Source organism: Pseudorca crassidens, chromosome 12 (genome assembly GCF_039906515.1).
Source record: "Pseudorca crassidens isolate mPseCra1 chromosome 12, mPseCra1.hap1, whole genome shotgun sequence".
Lineage (NCBI taxonomy): Eukaryota > Metazoa > Chordata > Mammalia > Artiodactyla > Delphinidae > Pseudorca > Pseudorca crassidens.
This window is the reverse complement of record NC_090307.1, coordinates 1,490,610-1,508,273: the sequence shown is the minus strand read 5'-3', so window position 1 is coordinate 1,508,273 and position 17,664 is coordinate 1,490,610. Positions and strand designations below refer to the sequence as shown.

At 41.2% G+C, this 17,664-nt stretch overlaps 1 protein-coding gene across 5 annotated transcripts in view; it reads left to right on the top strand.

The window, feature by feature from the left end:
- ATP9B (ATPase phospholipid transporting 9B (putative)) overlaps positions 1-17,664 on the top strand; it is a 217,405-nt gene that overhangs the window by 81,552 nt on the left and 118,189 nt on the right. For all 5 annotated transcript variants that reach the window (XR_010932969.1, XM_067698791.1, XM_067698793.1 and 2 more), the window contains exons 9-10: positions 4,811-4,891; positions 13,387-13,462. Coding sequence is in view for 4 of the 5 variants with exons in the window: in XM_067698791.1 (XP_067554892.1) it covers positions 4,811-4,891; positions 13,387-13,462 (157 nt within the window). In the remaining variant the exon portion in view is untranslated. The remainder of the gene's footprint in view (positions 1-4,810; positions 4,892-13,386; positions 13,463-17,664) is intronic.

Here is a 17,664-nt window from a genome sequence, read left to right as displayed (position 1 = left end):
TGGGTGGTCCCAGCTGAGCGCGCAGCTCTGTCGTCCGCAGTCAGTGACCTTCAGCTGCGTCCCAGTGTCTGCTCCCCTGCAGCCTGGCCAGCGGGAGCGGAGGGCACGGGGATGGGGCAGCGGCCTCGTCACCCTCCTCCCTCCAGGTGAGTGGTGTGGGGAGGGCTGGCTGTGACAGTGCTGAGGGGGAGCCACGCGCCCACGCAAGGTCGCAAGTTCCGTCTTAAAACGGCGACGGGAAGAATGGTGGAGAGTGGTCTCTGTCATCATTCCTTCATTTTGTTTTCCATCGAGTTTCTTTGAGTACTTCCTACGCTTCTTACTGGGTGGTGTACGCTAACGCTTCTCCGTTGGTTCTCCTGGAGGGTTTACTGCCCTCAGAGCAGGCTGCTCCATGTAGAACTGTTGCTACGATTACCATTTTTATTAGAGTCAGTTATTTCCCACTTGTTCTCCAAGGAGCTTGAAGCAACATGAAAATTTGTATGTCCCTCAGCTACGTTGGAGTAGGAAATAAATGAAATGTAAGTGCCAAACCGTCCGTATGTCTTCTCGGAAGGAGAGGAGCCATGTTGGTTGTAGAGCGTTGCCTGTTCTCTGTTGAAGAATGTTTTCTTGAAGGGATGGAGCTTTCCAGACAGCCCATCAGGCAGGGCTCCCCTGGCAGAGGAGCTCTCCTGGGGAAGAGCCCACAGCCAGCTGCCCCTCCTGAGAGCCGGTGGGCGGCCGGGAAGGCAAGACCCGTGTCAGCCGAGCCCTGAGCCTCTGTGAATGTGGAGCGGCAGGAGCAGAGGGAATGAAGACGGGTCTCGAGGTCACTGTAAGAAATCTGGGAGGACATTAAGTCCAGACAGGAGCTGTGAGAAAAGATCAAGAGCAGAGTAAGACCTCTTGGAAAGACACGTGATGGCAGAGGTCCGTCGAGTATCAGGACAGGAACGTGGCTCAACAGGGGAAGCAGAGTGGCACTTCCGGGTCTGGCTTGGTCCTCAGCACCACCTGTCCTCCTCCTCTGCGTGTTGTTAACTGTCCCGAGGTAAAATTGGCATACAAAAAAAAAATTGCCCAGAATTAAACTGTGCACTTCGCTACACCTGTGAAACCACCACAGACAAGATAGGGAGACCCCTGTCACTGCCAGCCTGTCATCCTTTGTGTGTGTGTGGTCAGCTGGGGTTCCTCTTTTCGATAGCAGTGCTTTCCCACTTTTCCACTCTCCTGTAATTTCTGCTCCACCCGCCTTTCTCTCATCAGATGATCTTGCCTTGCAGAGAAAAAGCATTAAATCAAATGGAAATCCCCTCCATTTCCCACCCTCCCGGCACCTCACCCCCCACCTGCTGGTGCAGCGAAGCCGTGTCCCCTCTCCTGTCTGAAGGGAAGTCTTCCGCCGCCTTTGCCTCCCCCTGCTTTCTCGAGACCTCCACCTGCCGGTTACTCCCTGCCCTGCCTTCTCCTAGCCTCTCCCTCTGCCGACCCCTTTTTCTTAGCCCTCAGGCCTTCAGCCAACTCTAGTGCCTCAGGTGGCGCTTCCTCAGGTTTAGGTTACTTGAATATATTTAGAAAGCTGACTTGCTTTGTTCATTGGCTTTTCAGCTATTCTGCCTCTTTGCATGTTTTTACTACTTGCTAGAGATGGCAATATGCAGTTAACTAAAAGTGTATTGTGAAAACTTCACGTTGTATCACTTCACATTAAATTAAGAACCTTGTAATTGAATAGATCCATTTACCCCGCTCATTTTTGACGCTGAAGCACGTTGCGCATTTTTTGTGTGCATATATATTTGTATGCATTTATGTACTTTTTGTATATGCAGTGTATCTACGTGTATCATAAACAGTTCTGTTTTATCTGTATCTTAAAGAAGTAAAGTGAAGAGACAGGATTTTTGTTTTTCTTTTGATATTAACCGTGTTTGTTCCTTACCATTCCTTCCTAAAGATCTGAGTTTCTACTGGATATCATTTCCCTTCAGCCTAAAGAACTTCTGTTAGCATTTCTCGTAGTGCATGTCTGCTAGCAGTGAATTCACATTTTCATTTATCCGAAAATATCTTAGTTTCACCTGGCCTGTTTTTGTGAAGTATATTTTTGCTGAATATTGAATTCAGGGTTGACCAGTTTTTTCTCCCCACAGCACTTTAAATGTTTTGTTCCATTGTGTTCTGCTTTCCTTATTTGTGATGAGAAATCAGTGTTGTTTTGCTAGTTTTTGCCTGCATGTAATGTGTCATTTTTCTCCAGGTATTTTTGAGATCTCTATCTTTGGTCTCCTACTATGCTGTGACTTTGATTGTTTAAACTTTTCCTCATCTGTCGAGGGTTCGCTGGGCCTCCTGAAGCTGCACATTTATGGCTGTCAGCCAGTTTGGCATATTTTCAGTCATTGTTTCTTCAAATACCTTTTCTTCCTCGTTCTCTCTGTGTGCTGCTTCCAGGAACCCAACTGCAAACAAACTCCTGCTGTTCTCTCAGGGACACTGCGGCCATACTCACCTTCAAGATCTGTCTCCTCTGTGTTCTTCAGATTCATCATCTCTTGGCCTGTCTTCAAGTTCACAGACTGTTCTCCAGTCTGCTGTTAAGCCATCTAATGCATTTATTTCAGATGTATTTTTTTCAATTATAGAATTTCCAGTTGGTTCTTTTTTTGTATACGTGTTTTCTTTTTCTCTGCTGTGGTTTCCTGTTTGTTTATTGTTTATTAGGAGAATGTTTTCCTTTAAAAATTTGAGATGTTCTAGTAACTGCTTTGAAATTCTCATCTCTTAATTCTGATGTCTAGTCATCTCAGAATTAGTCTTCTTTGATTGGACTCTACTTGAATGTGGATCCTGTGTTCTCATTTCCTCCTGTGTCTGGACATTTTGATTGGATCTTCAGCATTACTGATGCATTGTAGAGACTCTGGATTCTATGATGTTCTTCTGAAGAGCATTGGGGGTTTTGTTTGGTTTTGTTTTGACTGGTGGTAACTGAGTGAAGTCAGACTGCCAGCTCCATCTTCCCTTCAGTGAGGAGCGGCGGAGGTCTTTGTTCCTTTCTTCTGGCCGAGCCGGACTGCCTGAAACCTGCCTGCACAGTGGCTTGGGCTGAGCATCAGAGCGCGCACAGCACTGCGGCCCCCTGAGGCCGCCTATTCCTCTCGCACATCAGCGGCTGTGGTCTGACCTTTGTTCTTCATGTCCGGAAGGCTGTGTTTTCTAAGTGTTAGCAGCCATGAGGCAAAACCAAAACAAAACAGGAAACAAACGAAACCTATAAAAATGGCAAACTGTCTGTGACGGGGGATCCTCCAGACGCCCCCAGTTTTGATGATTCTCTCGGAGGGCTCCCAGGGCTCAGCGTCTTGTCCTCCTCGTGGCCATGAGTGGTTACAGTGAAAGGGCTCAGAGCAGTCAGCACAGAGAACAGGCACAGGGCGACATCGCAGGAAAGCAGGCAAGAGCTTCCAGACTCCCCTCCCAGGGGACTCACACAGGACACGCTGAGGTCCCCACCATCATGTGGGAACACGTGGGAAGTAGTTTCTACCAGGGAAGCTCATTAGAGACTCACAGGGCCCTTTACTGGGGGCTGGGCCTGGAGGCACCCTCTGCCTGGGACGTACCACACGCCAGATGCACCCCCCCATATCCCCCGCCCCCCGCAAGAAGGAAAGTGGGTGTTCGTCATGAGCCGTGTTGCTTGAATAACTGGTTTAGGCACTCTCTTATCTGGGAAGGGTGGCAGCTCTCCTGGGATCCACATTCCCAGACCGTAGCCAAGGGCCGGCCTTGCAGGCAGGGCTTTCTCAGGCCTGCTGTGTGAAACTTCCTGCACAGCCCACTCGCTTGGCCGGGGCGTGTTTGCAGCAAAAGTATACGCAGCATTGTTATCCTTAGACCCGGCGCGGCCGGGTGAGACCAGCCCGCACTCTTGGTGTTGGTGAGCCCTTTGGGAGGGCTGAAGCAGTGCCCGTGCACCGTCACCGAGGAGCCCGAGCTGTCAGGTGTGCCCAGCGGCCCCTTTGGGTTTCAGGCGCCGGCCTCTGGCAGAAGCGGTCAGGGCAGTGCAGGTTTCCTCAGCGGGAGGGGAGCCTGCGGACGCTTGTGGGAGGCTCAGCTGATCTTGTCCTCTCTCTGCTCCTCCCCAGGGTCAGGGCTTTGTTCCTTCTGTCATCACAGGATCCTCGTGCACCAGGCGGCAATCCTAACTCTGTCTCTTCAGACATCCCTTCCTCCCCAGGCCTTTCAGCTGGAAGGGTTTTAGGCAAGAAACAAAGTATTTTTTGCAGGAAAATATTTTCCTATAACTTAACCAGGAAGACACACCATGTTCAGGATTTGGTCAAGAAGAACGCTGAATCCTCAGACTTTTTCAGATGGCTCTCCATAGCTCCCACCCCTTCCATCCTGAGCGTTAATCTTGGGCGCGGCCCAGGACAGGTCACCCCCTTGCTGGGACAGCTCTCTTAGTAATCAGACCGCAGCGTTAGGTGTGAGTCTCGGGAGGGGGGGCAGGCTTGCGGGCCGCGGGGCTGCCTCGGTGCCCTGTGTCTTATAAGCGTCGCCGGCTGCTTCTGACACAACCTGCCAGGGGGCAGCAGTTGTCCATTGGAGTTGGGAGAGTCCGCACACCTCCGTTGGCCTTAAAAACTGTTCCTTTGAGTTCTCTTCCATCCTCATCCGTAGCGTTGGCAACAAAACATAAGAAAACCGTCACTTTTGGTAAATAAGATATGAAAAGTATTAATTGGTAATTGGAAAATTTCCAAGTCATTTTGTTTAATTATTATGGAATTAATTCAGATATTCTGTTTTCCAGGACCTTTTTTCTATCAATGCTTATGTTTATGCTCAGAAGCCACAACTGGATATTCATAGTTTTGAAGGCACATTTACCAGGGTAAGTTAAGTCTTTTGTTAAACACAAATGTATTCACTATGTAAGTTAAAAGTAGCAAACCTTTATTTTGAAAAAGTAATTAAATCAATAATCAATTCAAACAAGTTCTGAACTAAAAAGTGAAGAACTAGAGAATATTTCAAGTTCTTAAATTTTCCTATAGCAAATATTTCTTTGGGGTACATTCAGTACAGTTTTTCTATTTTTAGCATATTTACTCTTTTTTTAAAAAATTTATTTATTTATTTTTGGCTGCGTTGGGTCTTTGTTGCTGTGCGCGGACTTTCTCTAGTTGCAGTGAGCGGGGACTGCTCTTCGTTGCAGTGTGGCGGCTTCTCCTGTTTCAGAGCGTGAGCTCTAGGCGCGTGGGCTTCAGTAGTTGTGGCACGCGGGCTCAGTAGTTGTGCCTCGCGGGCTCTAGAGCGCAGGCTCAGTAGCTGTGGCGCACGGACTTAGTTGCTTCGCGGCATGTGGGATCTTCCCGGACAGGGAACCAAACCCATGTCCCCTGCATTGGCAGGCGGATTCTTAACCACTGTGCCACCAGGGAAGTCCCAGCATATTTATTCTTGATAAGATCCTTTTCCCTTAAAATATTATGAGTCAGTAAAATGAAGTAATTCAGCTATTTCAGTTTTGATTTTGGATAATAGTTAATACATTATGATATCCACATCATTTCTTGATTTTTATTAACTGGTTGGATGGATATCTGTATGTGCACGTCCATTTCCTTATATACACACATGTGTGTTTCATTCTACATTCTCTTCATTATTATGGCGTTTTGGTATAGCCATCTACTTCTCTCTTTTTAGAGTTGATACTTTGTTCTATAAAACCATTAAAGTCAAAAGGAAAACTCAGTATTCCTGGATTATCTATTTCTGAGTTAGGCAGCTTTTATCTCTTTACCTTGAACGGCTACCCTGGTTGTAAGCACAGGGTGGTTCCCTGCCGGACAGTTTTCTGTGGAAGAAACAGGGAAGGGTGCTGGTGCTGCAGCCAAGGACTTGGATAAGCTCCTGTGTTGTGAAGACTGTAATGATGGTGTGGGAGCCACTGGGTGAGAGCTTGATTTGGTTCCTGATATATTTGGAAATTTATAAATATATTATCACCATTAGTATAAAACTATATAAAAATAAAAAGGTTAAAGGTATTTAAAAATTTTATAGCCTTACCATCCTAATATAAATAGTCATATTATTCTTTTGACTCTTCCCCTTCAAATTGTTTCCCATGTACGTACATACTGGAATAATATAAGCCTCATTTTTTTCCCCGCTTAAGATATATATTTCCTTAGTATTTTCTATATCGATGCAGCCATATAATTATCAATAGATATTTTTAAGCTAAAACTACTAAATGCAGCAAGTGTAACATATTTTACTTGACAAACTGTAACTCCTAAGGGACTTTGAAATGAAGGCAAAAGTGTGTGTGTGTCTGCAGAAACAGAGAATGGCCGTGTGCTGGCTTCAGAGTATGGAGTAGACAAACCCCTTTAATCAAGGGCTGTCTGCGGAGCTCCTGCATTTCAAGACCCAGTTTAAGTACCATCATTTGGAAGGCTTCCTTGTATTCCCTTTTCTTTGATATTGTTGCACTTCTGCCTGCCTTTATATTTGCCCTTGGGGTTCTATTTTGTCATTGTTCTGTGCTCGTTTAGCTCTCACATGAAACCAGAAACTACTTAGGTGAATGGCTGTCTTACTTCTTCTCATAGCTCCAGTTTCTAATACAGGACTTGGTGTATATTCAGATACCAAGTACACATCTGAATGAATTGAAGAACTCTCCTATTTACAGATGATATAACTAAGGCACAGTTAAAAGAAACACCAGTTTATAATCCTAAAGTGAATTGTTTCTTGAAGAATAGCACCCCACCTGTGTGGACAGGTAGGGTTGCTTCTGTGGGTTAGCTACTGTGAATAATGCTGCTGTGAATGTGGGAATACAGATATATCTTTGAGACCCTCCTTTTAGTTCTTTCAAGTATATACCCAGAAGTGGAATTTCTGGATCATATGATAATTCTATTTTCAATTTTTGTGGAACTGCCAAAAGCAGTTCCACAGCGGTTATACTGTTTTACATTCTCACCAGCAGTGAACAGTGGGTCCAGTTTCTCCACATCCTCACCAGAACTTGTTGTTTTCTGATAGTAGCCATGTTACTGGGTTTGAGAAGTTACCTCATTTTGGTTTTGATTTGCACTTTACTAGTGATTAGCAATGTTGAGCATCTTTTCATGTTCTTTATGGCCATTTGTATACCTTCTTTTTTTTTTTTTTTTTTTTTTTTTTGTGGTACGCGGGCCTCTCACTGCTGTGGCCTCTCCCGCTGCGGAGCACAGGCTCCGGACGCGCAGGCTCAGCAGCCATGGCTCACGGGCCCAGCTGCTCCGCGGCATGTGGGATCTTCCCGGACTGGGGCACGAACCCGTGTCCCCTGCATCAGCAGGCAGACTCTCAACCACTGCGCCACCAGGGAAGCCCTGTATACCTTCTTTGGAGAAATGTCTATTCAAGTCCTTTGCCCATTTTCAAATTGGGTTGTTTGGGTTTTTTGTTGAGTTTTAGGAGTTCTCCATATATTCTGGATATTAATTCCTTCTCAGGGACTTGATTTGTACGTATTTTCTTCCATTCTGTGAGTTGCCTTTTACTCTGTTGATAGTGCCTTTGAAGCACAAAATTCGTTGATCTTCATGAAGTCCAGTTTGTTTATTTTCTCCTTTGTTACTTGTGACTTTGCTGTCTTATCCAAAAAATCATTGCAAAACCTAATATCATGAAGCTTTTGTCCTATGTTTTCTTCTAAGTGTTTTATTATTGTAAGTCTTGCATTTAGATCTTTGATCCCTTTTGAGTTATTTTTGTATATATTGTTAGGGAAGGGTAACTTCATCCTTTGCATATGGATATCCAGTTTTGTCAGCATCATTTGTTGAAAAGATTGTCCTTTCCCCATTGGGTGGTCTTGGCACCCTTGTCAAAACATTTAACCTTATATGCAAGGGTTTTTTCCTGGGCTCTCCACTTTATTCCATTGGTCTATATGTCTGTCTTTAGGCAGCACTATACTGTTTTGATTACTGTAACTTTGTATTACATTTTCAAATCAGGAAGTATGAGCCCTCCAGTTTAGTTTTTCTTTTTCGAGATTGTTTTGAATGTTTCAGTTCCCTTGATATTCCATATGAATCTTAGAATGGATTTTTCTATTCCTGAAAAAAATGTCGTTGGGATTTTGATAAGGGATTGCATTGAATCTGTAAATCACTTCGGGTAATACTGACATATTAACAATATTCAGTCTTCTCATCCATGAACATGGGATGCGTTTCCATTTATTTATGTCTTTTTTACTTTCTTTTGGAAATATTTTGTAGTTTTCATTGTACAAATCTTTCACTTCCTTGGTTAAATTAATTCCTAAATATTTTATTGTTTTTGATGCTATTATAAGTGGAATTGTTTTTGTAATTTCTTTTTCAGATAGTTCATATATAGAAACGCAAGTGATTTTTGCATGATGAATTTGTATTCTGCTACTTTGCTGAATTCATTTATTAATCCAACCATTTTTTTGTGAACTCTTTAGGATTTTCTACGATCATAACATCTGCAAACAGAGATAATTTTACACCTTCCTTTCCAAATTGTGCCTCTTATTTCTCTTTTCTGTACAACTGCTGTGGCTAGAACTTCCAGTATTATATAGTATGTTGAATAGTTGTGGTGAAAGCAGACATTCTGATCTTAGAGGAAAAGGTTTTAGTATTTCACCATTTGGTATCGTGTACCCAGTGGGTTTTTCATATATGGCTTTTATTATGTGGAGGTAGTTAGTTCCCTTCTATTCCTAGTGTGTTGAATGTTTTTTATCATAAAAGGGTGTTGAATTTTGGCAAATGTGTTTTCTGCATCAATTGAGATGATCGTGTGGAGTTTTTCTCTTCATTCTGTTAATGTGATGTATTTTGTTGATTGATATATACGTTGAACCATTGTTGCATTTCAGGAATAAATCTCACTTGGTCACAGAGTTTAATCCTTTTAATATGCTGCTGAATTTGTTTTTTTGGTATTTTGTACAGGATTTTTGCATCATTGTTCATAGAAGATATTGGTCTGTGGTTTACTTTTCTAGTAGTCTCTTAGTCTGGCTTTGATATGAGGGTTGTGCTGGCCTCACAGAGTGAATTAGGAAGTGTCCTTCCTCTTCAATTTTTTGGAATAATTTGACAAAGATTAATATTAATTCTTTAAATTTTTGGTAGATTTCACCAGTGAAGTCATCAGATCTAGGGATTTTCTTTGTCAGGAGATTTTTGAGTATTGATTTAATCTCTACAAGGTATAGGTCTGTTTAGTTTTTTTATTTCTCCATGATTAGTCTTGGTAGATTTTGTGTTTTTTAGGAATTTGTCCATGTCACCTAGGTTATCCTGTTTGTTAGCGTATGGTTGTTCATAATACTCTCTTATAATCCTTTTTATTTTTTTAGAATCATAGTAATATCCCTACTTTCATTTCTGATTTTAGTAATTTGAGTCTTCCTTTTTTTCTTAGTCCATCTAGCCAAAGGTTTTTCAAATTTGTTGATCTTTTTGAAGAAGTAACTTTCATATTTATTAATTTTTCCTGTTCTTTATTTTGTTTATCTCTACTCTGTTCTTTATTTTTACCTTCCTCTGCTAACTTTGGGTTTAATTTGTTCTTCTTTTTCTAGTTCCTTAAGTTCTAAAGTTAGGTTGTTGATTTGAGATCTTTCCTGTTTTGGAATTTAAACAATTATAAATTGTTATAAATTATATAACTATATAAGCTAGAAATTTCCCCCTTAGCACCACTTATGCTGTATCCCATGGGTTTTTATAAATTATATTTTCCTTGTCACTTGTCTCTAAGTATTTTCTAATTTCCCTTTTCATTTTAATTCATTGGTTTTTTTTTAACATCTTTATTGAAGTATAATTGCTTTACAATGGTGTGTTAGTTTCTGCTGTATAACAAAGTGAATCAGCTATACATATACATATATCCCCATATCTCCTCCATCTTGCATCTCCCTCCCACCCTCCCTATCCCACCCCTCTAGGTGGTCACAAAGCACTGAGCTGATCTCCTTGTGCTATGTGGCTGTTTCCCACTAGCTATCTATTTTACATTTGGTAGTATATATAAGTCCATGCCACTCTCTCACTTCGTCCCAGCTTACCCTTCCCCCTCCCTAATTCATTGTTTTTTAAAAAGAATGTTGTTTGATTTCCACAATTTTGTGAATCTTCTGTTATTAATTTCTAACTATATCTTGTCATGGTTGGAGTAGATATAGATACTTTGTATGATATCTATTTTTTAAAATCTATTGAGACTTAATTTGTGGCCTAACATAAGGTGTATCTTAGAAAATACCCCATATGCACTTGAGAACAATGTGTATGCTGTTGTTGTGTGGAGTGTTCTATATATGTCTGTTAGATCTAATTGGCTTATTGTGTTAAGTTCTCTATTTCCTTACTTCAGTCTGGTTGTTCTGCCCATAACTGTGAGTGGGATATAAAAGTCTTCAACTATTTCTCCCTTCAGTTCTATCAATTGTTGCTTCATATATTGTCTTTTATTAGGAGCATAATGGTGTATAATTATCATATCTTTTACCTTATTGAACATTTAATTAATACATAATGTCTCTTGTGATCCTTTTTGATTTAACATCTGTTTTTTCTGACATTAGTATAGCTACCCCTGCTCTCTTTTGCTCACTATTTGCAGGGAATATCTTTTCCCATACTTTAACTTTCAACTTCTTTGTGTCTTTGGATCTAAAGTGAGTCTCTTGTAGATAGCATATAGTTGCATCATTTGTTTTTATCCATTCTGCCAATATCTGTCTTGTGATTGGTGAGTTTAATCCATTTATATTTGAAGTAATTAGTGATAAGGAGCAATTTATTTCTGTCATTGTACTATTTGTTTTCTATATGGCCTATAGTTTTATTGTCTCTCATTTCCTGCATTACTGTCTTGTATTTTGTTTCATTGATTTTTTTTTTATAGTGAAATGTTTAAATTTGTTTCTCATTTCTTTTGAGTATATACTCTGTAGCTGTTTTCTTTTTGGTTACCATGGGGATTACATTTAACACCCTGAAGTTATAACACTCTAATTTGAGTTTACACCAAGTTAAGTTCAATAACATATTAAAACTCTGCTCCTTTACAGCTCTTTCCTCAGCTCTTTCAGTTGTCACTGTCACAAAATTATATCTTTATATATTGTGTCCTAAAAATATCAACTAATAATTCTTTTAAATGCATGAGTGTCTTAAATTATGTAGAAATAAGATTTGGAGTTACAAACCAAAGTTACAATAATACTAGCTTTTAGAATAATAAGCTTTTTTTCTCTAAATATATTAGTCTCTTAAATCATGTAGAGAAGAAAGAGTACAGTTACAAACCATTGTTACAATAATATTTACTTTTATAATTATTCATCTGCATTGAGATCTTTAATTCTCCATGTGGTTTTGAAGACTGTCTAGTGTCCTTTTATTTCAGTCTTCAGGACTCCCTTGAGCAGCACTTCTTGCCCGGAAGGTCCAGTGGTCACCAGCTCCCCTCAGCTTCTCCCCCGCTCCCCAATTTGGCTAAGCATGCATTTTTAAAAAACTTGTTATTGGAGTATAGTTGATTTACAATGTTCCTCAGCTTTTGTTTATCTGGGAATGTCTTGATTTCTCCCTCACTTTTGAAGGACAGTTTTGCTGGATATAGGATTCTTTGTTGACAGTTCTTTTTCTTTTAGCACTTTGTCTATACCAGTGCACTGCCTTCTGGCCTCGATAGTTTCTGATGAGAAATCTGCTAATCATTTTATTGAGGATCGCTTGTATGTGACGATTCACTTCTTTCTTGCTATTTAAGATTCTCTCTTTGTCCTTGTCTTTGGAAAGTTTGATTATAATGTGTCTTGGTGTGGGTCTCTTTCAGTTCTTACATGGATTTGACTGAGCTTGAATACTTACATTCATGTCTTTCATTAACTTTGGGGGATTTCAGCCATTATTTCTTCAAATAGTCTCTCTGCCCCTTTATCTCTCTCTTCTTCTTCTTGGATTTCCACAGTGTGTATACTGGTTCGCTTTTTTCTGTCCTTCAGATCCCTTAGGCCCTTTGAACTTTCTGCAGTCTCTTTTCTTTCTCTTTCTCAGCCTCAGTAATTTCCATTGTCCTACCTTCAGGTTCACTAATTCTTTCTTCTGTCTGCTCAAAACTGCCTTGAATCCCTTTAGTGAATTTTTCATTTTGCTCATCGTACTTTTCAGCTCTTGAATTTCTTTTGGTTTCTGTTTGGGTTTTCTGTTTCTTCATTCACACTTCTGCTTTGTTCATACATTGTTTTCTTGACTCTCTCCACATCTTTATGTCTTTGAACATCTTTAATATTTTTCTTTTAAAATCTTTGTCTAGTATAACTGCCATCAGATCTTTTTCAGGGATAGTTTCTGTTGATTTATATTTTTCCTTTGAAAGGACCATACCTTTCTGTTGGTTTTTATGCCTTGTTATTTTTTTGTTGAACACAGTACATTTGAATATAATAATGTGGTAACTCCAGAAGTCAAAACCAGGGTTCGTTGGGTTTCTGTCATTGCTTTTGTTTATTTTATTTTATTTTTTGATTGTGGTAGGCTCTCTCTCTGCTGAGGCTCAGCCTGAGGTATAAACTTAATGCTTTCTTATGTCTTTTCTGAGCCTTTCCTGGGCATGTGCCATCATTTTCTGTCTTTTCGTGTCTATGCAGTTGTTTTTGAATGTCCTAGTCTTTAATGTCTGTCTTCCAAAAGGGGGAAAAGAGAAAAACAAAGGGGGATAAACGGGGCACTCGCCCTTGAAATCCACTTGGTGGGGGAGGGGTTTGCAACAAGGGGGGGAGGTGTGGCAACAATGGCCACCTGCCTCTTTGGCTGCATCTCTGCCATCTTAAGCAGCATCAGAGCACAGATTCCTGATATTGGAGGACAAGGTCCTTTTGGTCCACCCTGGCTGGCTTCTGCAAGCTGCTCTAGAAACACGTGTATGGCCTCCTGCCATGTGGCTGAGGGTGGGATGGGTAGGTGCTACGTGCTAAGACCTGAAAGTCACCACAATTGATTGCAGTAACCATCCAGCGCTTCCTCTGGAACTTGCAAGCCTTAACCAGCTCTGGATTCTAAATTAGTTACATCAGACAGATTCTGTCCCTGTAGTTGTGGCCCAGGTTGGGGGCCATTCCTGGTGCTTCTTGCTCCGCCATCATCCCAGAATCCTCTGTGTAAATTCCTGTCTTTTACCCCTATTTTTCACTGCCTTTTCACTGCTCGTTAGCTGGATCCAGCTGGTGGACTTGTTTTTAACACTGTGGATATCTGAAGTACGAGTAATAAAAAAGTTGCTAATTTGCTTTTTTCTTACTTTTTTCTCCTTGAACAGGAAGATAGTGATCCACCCATTCATGAAAGTCTCAGCATAGAAAATACCTTGTGGGCAAGCACTGTTGTTGCATCAGGTGAGAAATAAGCTCTGTTTTTCACATGAATTCGCACATATAGGAGACGCTTTGTGTTTTTAAGTGACTCCAAACAAATGTTGTCAAAGTGCTTTGCACCACAGGGACCTTATTAAACATATACTCCCGTTCAGTGGATGTGGACCAGGCCTTAGAGTCTGCATCTCAGACAAGCCCAGGGCGAGGCTTGCGCTGCTGCTTATCACGCTTGGAGGAGCTAGGCTGAAACAGCTAAGGAGGGTGCACCCTTGTGTAGCAAGGCAGGGGGCATTTGGCTAGTTTTGACATCTGTTTCATGGCAAAGTTGTCAGTGTGCCTTAAAGACAGGTGGCACAGCAGAACCGGGGAAGCAAACGGTGACTTCAGAGGGCTCTGACCACTTCTCATTCATCTAACAGCTGAGGAGGTCGGTGTGGTCGCTTGTCTATGAGGGAGAGAAGTATTAGATGAGACAGGGACCTTAGGAGGGAGATTGGGTTGGGCCTTTAGGGGCCACGATGAAGGTTCTTTTAAGTAAAATTGGAGTATGTTGGAATATTTCCAGTGGTTGAACAGGGAGGCCACTTAAATGTACATTTTGTAAAGTCAATTTCTCTGAGAGGCATTGAAAATCTAAGTGATCATCACCTTTTTAGAAAATGATTGACCTTGTGGATGGTACCAGGAGGTACCAGCAGGGAGCGTTAAGGGTGCTGGTGGGATAGGATGCGGAGAAGCACTCAAGGGAGGAATGTCTGTCTCAGCATCTGTCACCAGTGTTGGCAGCGCTCCCCTTAGAGCACAGTCCTCCTTCTGGGGTTGTGTATGGGATCTCCGCTCCAGACCTGGCGCTGGTGATACAGTGTGGGACAGCTTATGGTGAGAAAGAAATGAAGAAAATGAGCCAAAGGGAATTCCCTGGTGGCCTAGTGGTTAGGATTCGACGCTTTCACTGCCAGGGCCCAGGTTCATTCCCTGGTCGGGGAACTAAGGTTCTGTAAGCCGCGTGGTGCAGCCAAAAATAAAAAGAAAGAAAAAGAGAGAAGTCATTTGAGCTATGCTGAGTATCTCAGAAAAGTGCAGGGTGCCTTGAAAACAAAGAAGTGAAAACCTTACCTGGTCAGGGTCTGGAGGAGGCTTCCCTAAAGAAGAAACACGTGAACTAGATTTTAAACCACACAGACGGCACTGACTGTGTGCAGAGGCCTCATGCTGCGGGGCACAGCAGGCTGAAGACAGGGTTCCGAGGGCCATGTGCCTGGCACGTGGAGCAGGAGGGGCTCAGATCCATGCAGGGCACTTCAGCGTTTGTGCTAAGATGGGGCGTGGGTACACAGAAGGGTCAGGGAGCTGCTAGACCAGAGCACATGTCCCCTGTAGAGGACAGGGAATGAACAGTTTATTTATTTGAATTTTTGAATTTTATTTATTTTTTATACAGCAGGTTCTTATAAGTTATCTATTTTATACATATTAGTGTGTACCTGTCAATCCCAATCTCCCAATTCGTCCCACCACCGTCCCCCCCGCCACTTCCCCCCTTGGTGTCCATACATTTGTTCTCTACATCTGTGTCTCTATATCTGCCCTGCAAACCGGTTCATCTGTACCATTTTTCTAGGTTCCACATATATGCGTTAATATACGATATTTGTTTTTCTCTTTCTGACTTACTTCACTCTGTATGACAGTCTCTAGATTCATCCACATCTCTACAAATGACCCAGTTTTGTTCCTTTTTATGGCTGAGTAATATTCCATTGTATACATGTACCACATCTTCTTTATCCATTCATCTGTCAGCATTTAGGTTGCTTCCATGACCTGGCAGTTGAAAACAGTGCTGCAGTGAACATTGGGGTGCATGTGTCTTTTTGATTTGTGGTTTTCTTTGGGTAATATGCCCAGTAGTGGCATTGCTGGGTCATATGATAATTCTATTTTTAGTTTTTTAAGGAACCTCCATGCTGTTCTCCATAGTGGCTGTATCAATTTACATTCCCACCAACAGTGCGAGAGGGTTCCCTTTTCTCCACACCCTCTCCAGCATTTGTTGTTTGTAGAGTTTTCTGATGATGCCCATTCTAACTGGTGTGAGGCGATACCTCATTATAGTTTTGATTTGCATTTCTCTAATGATTAGTGATATTGAGCAGCTTTTCATGTGCTTCTTGGCCATCTGTATGTCTTCTTTGGAGAAATGTCTATTTAAGTCTTCTGCCCATTTTTTGATTGGGTTGTTTGTTTTGTTAATATTGAGCTGCATGAGCTGTTTATATATTTTGGAGATTAATCCATTGTCTGTTGATTCGTTTGCAAATATTTTCTCCCATTCTGAGAGTTGTCTTTTCGTCTTGTTTGTAGTTTCCTTTCCTTTGCAAAAGGTTTTAAGTTTCATTAGGTTCCATTTGTTTATTTTTGTTTTTATTTCCATTACTCTGGGAGGTGGATCAAAAATGATCTTGCTGTGATTTATGTCAAAGAGTGTTCTTCCTATATTTTCCTCTAAGAGTTTTATAGTGTCTGGTCTTACATTTAGGTCTCTAATCCATTCTGAGTTTATTTTTGTGTATGGTGTTAGGGAGTGTTCTAATTTCATTCTTTTCCATGTAGCTGTCCAGTTTTCCCAGCACCACTTATTGAAGAGGCTGTCTTTTCTCCATTGTATATCCTTGCCTCCTTTGTCATAGATCAGTTGACCATAGGTGCATGGGTTTATCTCTGGGCTTTCTGTCCTGTTCCATTGATCTACATTTCTGTTTTTGTGCCAGTACCATATTGTCTTGATTACTGTAGGTTTGTAGTATAGTCTGAAGCCAGGGAGTCTGATTCCTCCAGCTCCGTTTTTTTCCCTCAAGACTGCTTTGGCTATTTGGGGTCTTTTGTGTCTCCATACAACTTTTAAGGGTTTTTTATTCTAGTTCTGTAAAAAAATGCCACTGGTAATTTGATAGGGATTGCATAGAATCTGTCGATTGCTTTGGGTAGTACAGTCATTTTCACAATATTGATTCTTCCAATCCAAGAACATGGTATATCTGTTTGTGTCATCTTTGATTTCTTTCATCAGTGTCTTGTAGTTTCTGAGTACAGGTCTTTTACCTCCTTAAGTAGGTTTATTCCTAGATATTTTATTATTTTTGTTGCAGTGGTGAATGGGATTGTTTCCTTTATTTCTCTTTGTGACATTTTGTTGCTAGTATATAAGAATGCAAGAGATTTCTGTGCATTAATTTTGTATCCTGCAACTTTACCAGATTCATTGATTAGCTCTAGTAGTTTCCTGGTGGCATCTTTAGGATTCTCTATGTATAGTATCATGTCATCTGCAAACAGTGACAGTTTTACTTTTTCTTTTCCAATTTGTGTTCCTTTTATTTCTTTTTCTTCTCTGATTGCCATGGTTAGGACTTCCAAAACTATATTGAATAATAGTGGTAAGAGTGGACATCCTTGTCTTGTTCCTGATCCTAGAGGGAATGCTTTCAGTTTTTCACCATTGAGAATGATGTTTGCTGTGAGTTTGTTGTATATGGTCTTTATTAGGTTGAGGTAGGTTCCCTCTGTGCCCACTTTCTGGAGAGTTTTTATCATAAATGGGTGTTGAATTTTGTCAAAAGCTTTCTATGCATCTGTTGAGATGATCATATGGTTTTTCTTCTTCAGTTTGTTAATACGGTGTATCACATTGATTGATTTGCGTATATTGAAGAATCTTTGCATCCCTGGGATAAATCCCACTTGATCATGGTGTATGGTCCTTTTAATGTGTTGTTGGATTCTGTTTGCTAGTATTGTGTTGAGGATTTTTGCATCTATATTCATCAGTGATTTTGGTGTATAATTTTCTTTTTTTGTAGCATCTTTGTCTGGTTTTGGTATCAGGGTGATGGTGGCCTCATAGAATGAGTTTGGGAGTGTTCCTTCCTCTGCAATTTTGTGGAAGAGTTTGAGAAGGATGGGTGTTAGCTCTTCTCTAAATGTTTGCTAGATTTCACCTGTCAAGCCATCTGGTCTTGGACTTTTGTTTGTTGGAAGATTTTAAATCACAGTTTCAATTTCATTCCTTATGATTGGTCTGTTCATATTTTCTATTCCTTCCTGGTTCAGTCTCCATTGGAAGGTTATACCTTTCTAAGAATTTGTCCATTTCTTCCAGGTTGTCCATTTTATTGGCACAGAGTTGCTTGTAGTAGTGTCTTATAATGCTTTGTATTTCCGCG